This window comes from Trachypithecus francoisi, unplaced genomic scaffold, assembly GCF_009764315.1.
Source record: "Trachypithecus francoisi isolate TF-2019V2 unplaced genomic scaffold, Tfra_2.0 Lachesis_group0, whole genome shotgun sequence".
In the NCBI taxonomy this organism is placed as follows: Eukaryota; Metazoa; Chordata; class Mammalia; order Primates; family Cercopithecidae; genus Trachypithecus; species Trachypithecus francoisi.
In genome coordinates, this window is record NW_022681453.1 from 165,503,429 (window position 1) to 165,509,428 (window position 6,000).

A 6,000-nucleotide genomic window follows, 5' to 3' on the forward strand; every position below is an offset into this window, starting at 1 on the left:
AAGTTTAAAGAGAGAAGCAAAAGACCCAGAATAGCCAACACAATATTAAAGGAGAGAATAAAGTCAGAGGACTGACTTTATCTGACTTTAAGACTTACTGCAGAGCTATAGGAAATAAAACAGTGTGAAAAGAATAGACAAATAGATCAGCAGAACAGGATAGAAGAGCCCAGATATAGACCCACATAAAATAGTTAATCGATCTTTGGCAAAGGGGCAAAGGCAATACAGTGGAATAGAGACTTCATCTTTTCAATAAATCGTGCTGGAAAAACTGGACATCCACATGAAAAATTCAGTCTAGGCACAAATCTTACACCCTTCACAAGAATTAACTCAAAATAGATCATAGACATAAATACAAAACACAAAACTATAGAATTCCTAGAAGATAACACAGGATGAAATCTAGGTGACCTTGGATATGGCAGTAATTTTTCAGATACACCACCATAGACAATCCATTAAAGAATGGGTAAGTTGGACTTCCTTAAAATTTAAAACTTCTGCTCTGTAAAAGACAATGTCAAGAGAATGAGAAGAGAAGCCACAGTCTGTGAGAAAATATTTTCAAAGGACAACCTGATAAAGTACTGTTTTCCAAAATATGCAACGAACTTTTAAAACTCAACAGTAAGGAAACAACCTGATTAAAACCTGGGCAAAAGTCTGAACAGTCAAAGAACTCTTAAAAAATGCAAAGAACCCTTAAAACTCAACACTAAGAAAACAACCTGATTAAAACCTGGGCAAAAGTCTGAACAGTCACCTCACCAAAGAGGATATACAAATGGAAAATATATTAGCACCACATGTCACTAGGGAATTGTATATTAAAACAACAATGAGATACCAATACACATCTATTACAGTAGCCAAAACACAAAACTAACATCACCAAATGCTGGTGAGGATGTGGAACAACAGGAATTTTCATTTATGCTGGTGGGAATGCAAAAAGGTGCAGACAATTTGTCAGAAACTGTCAAACTGTCTGTAGTTCTTACAGAGAACTAAACATACTCTTATCATATGATCCAGTGATCATACCCCTTGGAATGTACCTAAATGAATTGAAAACTTATGTCCACACAAAAATCTGCATACAGATGCTTATAGCAGAGTTATTTTTAATTGCCAAAATTTGGAAGCAGCAAAGATGTCCTGCAGTAAATGAATGGATAAATAAACTGCAGTGCATCCAGACAATGGAATATTATTCAGCACTAAAAAGATATGAGCTATCAAGCCATGAGATGACATAGAGGAAATTTAAATGCATATTACTGAGCAAAAGAAGCCAATCCAAAAAGGCTACACACTGTGATTCCAACTATATGACATTGTCGAAAAGGCAGAACTTTGGAGACAATAAAAAGATCAGTGGTTGCCAGGGGTTGGGAGTGGGGAGGGATGACTAGCAAAGCACAGAGGAATTTTAGGGTGGTGGAACTATTCTGCATGATCCTATAAGGGTAGATAGATGTTGTTATACATTTTTCAAAACCCATGGAATATACAAAACCAAGGGTGAACCCTAATTTAAGCAATAGACTTGAGGGGATGTGGCAACATAAGTTCATTGATTGTAACAAGTATACCACCGTGGTGCAGGTTGTGGCTACTGGAGAAGGTTTGCATAGGGAGGGAGCGTAAGGGAACTCACTGTAGTTTCTGCTCTGTTTTGCTGTGAACCTAAAACTGTCCTAAAAATTAAAGTTTGTTAATTTAAAAAAATAATATTTGGAGTTTTAAAACACAAATCAAAGACTAGTTACAGTCTATTAAGACTGTGAATGTAGGTAGCAATTCTGCTTGTGAAGGGAAATACAGTATTTAACATGAAATTGTACTCCTGACACAATATGCTATATATACAGGGACCTCATAACTGGTAAATTTTCAACATGTGAGTCCAGTGACTAATAAGAATGAATAAAAATGAAGCTCCTTTAGTTAATCTAAGCAAGGGAACATCTATTTACAGTTACTAATTAAAGGACTCTGTAAAGCAGGAAAACCATGTATGGTAAGTGGTAAGCAGCAAACTTCTGTGGATTTGGGCCTCATGATGGTTTAAAATTGCCTTGCAATTTGATCTCACAAGTGGCTGACATTTGACTATAGTCCATTTGCCAGCCAAGGTAAGTCCCTACCCATTGCTGTCTGCAGCTGGCCCCAAGCTCTTGCTGGACAGGAATGCCTTAAAGGGGACACACACGGGGAGGCAGTTCAGAAAGAGGGAAATGGGGAGGAGGTGTAAGTAGGACAAAGAAAAGTCAAACTACAGAGGAATCATAAAGAAAATAATAGAATAGGCCGGGCGCGGTGGCTCACGCCTGTAATCCCAGCACTTTGGGAGGCTGAGACGGGCGGATCACGAGGTCAGGAGATCGAGACCATCCTGGCTAACACGGTGAAACCCCGTCTCTACTAAAAAATACAAAAACTAGCCGGACGAGGTGGCAGGCGCCTATAGTCCCAGCTACTCGGGAGGCTGAGGCAGGAGAATGGCGTAAACCTGGGAGGCGGAGCTTGCAGTGAGCTGAGATTCGGCCACTGCACTCCAGCCCGGGGGGGCAGAGCAAGACTCCGTCTCAAAAAAAAAAAAAAAAGAAAGAAAAGAAAATAATAGAATAAATTGAGAACCCAAGGGGATGGAAAAAAATAGCAAGCAAGGAGAAAAAGAAGAAAAGGTAATAGTGTAAGTAGAAAAAACTGTTAGTGGAAGGCAGGTTAAACTTGGAAGGAAAAATGAACAAAAAAGCAAAGTAGGGGTGTTGGAATTTACAACAATAGAGCACCACATCATCTCTTCTGCTCAATAATTTTGGAATTGTTGGCTGATGCATTAGCCCAGTGGTTCTCAACTGGGGGTATCTCACCCTCCCACTCAAGAGACAGTTATCAATGTCTGCAAACATTAGGGTGTGCTAAGGGTGCTGCTCGATATCTGAAAATACACAAGACAGCTCCCCACCTCCAAGGAATTATCTGGTCCAAAATGTCAAGAACAGAGAGGGTGACAAACTGCATTGGCCCATTGTCAGCACCAGTTCCAGACTCCAAGTGACTGTGCTTCAATTCACCCACTGTTTTCTGACCTATATCGTGTTGTACTGCATACAGATCAAGTCGATGGTCAGACCTCAGCAAAGAAATTAAAATTTGGCTGATAAATATATCCTGAGTAGAGAATCCTTTGCTTCACTCTTTCTTTCAGCAGCTGCTCAGTGAGGACCTGCTGTGTGCCCACGGCTGTCAGCACTTACCAAAGGCTGTGTGGGCTTCAGAGATGGAGAACAGATCAGTGGTTCTTCAGAGATGGAGAACAGATCAGTGGTTGCCAGGGTTTAGGGATGGTGGAGAGGAGGGGGTGGGTGTGACTTCCCAGTGGTGATGGTGCAGTACTGTGCCTTGGTTGCCATGGTGGTTACGTGAACCCACACGTGATGAAGTCACACAGAAGCATGGGCACACTTTGTACCCCTGTGAGTGTCTTGGTTTTGATATTGTGCTATAGTTATGTGAGACATAACCACTGCGGGAAATTTGGGAAAGGGTACACAAGACCTCTCTGTACTACACTTGTATCCTTCTGTGAATTTAAACTTATTTCAAAATAAAAAGTTTTTTTTTAATTCAAACCTTAAAAGGGAAAAGACAAGATTGGCCAAACAACTAATGAAAGATGTAATTGTAACCAGGATAGACAGGAATAGTCCATGCACACAGAACCCCATGCAGATCTATAAATAGAAAGGGCCAGAAAAGCAGCATACTCTTGGAGTGTGGTATTGAAATTGGGAAAACAAACTCACTTTTTATTAAAATTGACCTATTCAGATGCAGTGCCAATAAGAAATAATTATGCCCTCTTGTGGAATCAAAATACTTATATTTCAGTGAAAGGTATGTATTGTTGAAGTCTAACACTAAGTTATGTCATATCTAATACTGTTTAATTGCATGTTTTGTTGTTTTGTTATAGGGACAAGCAGATCTTTTGAAATATGCTAAGAATGAGACTTTGGAAAACCTGAAACAAATCCATTTTGCTGCTGTTTCATGTGGACTGAATAAACCAGGCACTGAAAATGCTGATGTCCAGAAGCCACGCCGGAGCTTGGAAGTCATACCTGAAAAAGCAAATGATGAAACTGGAGAATGAGGAAATTTACAATAAATCATTATGGAGTTTATAACTCTAGGACCAATTGTAGTCAGATGGGACATTTGCTTTGCACTCGCTAATGAGAATAATACTCGGGATTTTAAAGCACAACTGGAATAGCTAATTACAGTCTATTAAAACTGTGAATGTATGTAGCAATCCTGCGTGTGAAGGCAAATAAACTCTATAGCAAGCAATTATATTGCTGGCCAAAATATGCTATATTTGTATACAAAGACATTCTAACTCAGTTCCAGTATGAAGAACAGATTATTCACTCTAGCTCCATTGAGAAACATTTTCCTAAGTGAAAACAATTTCTTAAGATGGAAATGGATTGGATTGTCAAATTATTATTTATTGGAGAAAAAACCTGATCTACGCATTTTTACTTATGTGGGGTTGCCAGAGTATCTGGGTTCTAGATGATTTTGGTGGCATGCTTGCTGAGCCATAATTACTAAGGAGAATGTAAGTGGACAGGTTCCCTGAATCCTCGGGGTCCTTGGAGAGCCATCGAGGAGAATGTGCAATTGGACTGAAGCTCCCTGGCTGAAGATACATGCTGAGTCAGCACATGGGTAGAGATGATGTAGAAGCAACAAATCTGGAAACAATACATTGTAAATAGTTTTTCATTGTATGAAGTAGTGTTCACATTAAAAAGATGTTTTATGATATTTCTCCAATAGCAGTACATGTGTTTAATGAAGCCTTAACTTTTAAGATTTCTGGTTCAAAATATTCTACTCTTTTTTTTTTTTTTTTAATACTTTAAGTTCTAGGGTACATGTGCATAATGTGCAGGTTTGTTACATATGTATACTTATGCCATGTTGGTGTGCTGCACCCATCAACTCGTCAGCACCCATCAATTCATCATTTATATCATGTATACCTCCCCAATGCAATCCCTCCCTCCTCCCTCCTCCCATGATAGGCCCCAGTGTGTGATGTTCCCTTCCCGAGTCCAAGTGATCTCATTGTTCAGTTCCCACCTATGAGTGAGAACATGCGGTGTTTGGTTTTCTGTTCTTGTGATAGTTTGCTAAGAATGATGGTTTCCAGCTGCATCCATGTCCCTACAAAGGACGCAGACTCATCCTTTTTGATGGCTGCATAGTATTCCATGGTGTATATGTGCCACATTTTCTTAATCCAGTCTGTCACAGATGGACATTTGGGTTGATTCCAAGTCTTTGCTATTGTGAATAGTGCCGCAATAAACATACGTGTGCATGTGTCTTTGTAGTAGAATAATTTAAAATCCTTTGGGTATATACCCAGTAGTGGGATGCTGGGTCAATATGGTACATGTAGTTCTAGATCCTTGAGGAATTGCGATACTGTTTTCCATAATGGTTGAACTAGTTTACAATCCCACCAACAGTGTAAAAGTGTTCCTATTTCTCCACATCCTCTCCAACACCTGTTGTTTCCTGATTTTTAAATGATTGCCGTTCTAACTGGTGTGAGATGGTATCTCATTGTGGTTTTGATTTGCATTTCTCTGATGGCGAGTGATGATGAGCATTTTTTCATGTGTCTGTTGGCTGTATGAATGTCTTCTTTTGAGAAATGTCTGTTCATATCCTTTCCCACTTTTTGATGGGGTTTTTGTTTTTTTTTCTTGTATATTTGTTTTGAGTTCTTTGTAGATTCTGGATATTAGCCCTTTCAGATGAGTAGGTTGCAAAAATTTTCTCCCATTCTGTAGGTTGCCTGTTCACTCTGATGGTAGTTTCTTTTGCTGTGCAAAAGCTCTTTAGTTTAATGAGATCCCATTTGTCAATTTTGGCTTTTGCTGCCGTTGCTTTTGGTGTTTT

The 6,000-nt window shown here is 39.3% G+C and overlaps 1 protein-coding gene across 3 annotated transcripts in view; it reads left to right on the forward strand.

Moving 5' to 3' along the window:
• Nucleotides 1-4,865, forward strand: part of PLCL2 (phospholipase C like 2) — a 94,911-nt gene extending 90,046 nt beyond the window's left edge. The window contains exon 6 of one of the 3 annotated variants that reach the window (XR_004437353.1): nucleotides 3,992-4,126. Coding sequence is in view for 1 of the 3 variants with exons in the window: in XM_033212749.1 (XP_033068640.1) it covers nucleotides 3,992-4,171 (180 nt within the window). In the remaining 2 variants the exon portion in view is untranslated. Of the gene's footprint in view, nucleotides 1-3,991 lie in introns of all 3 variants that reach the window. The other 2 variants (XM_033212749.1, XM_033212750.1) reach the window with 2 other exon arrangements.
• The last annotated feature ends 1,135 nt before the right edge of the window (nucleotides 4,866-6,000 follow it).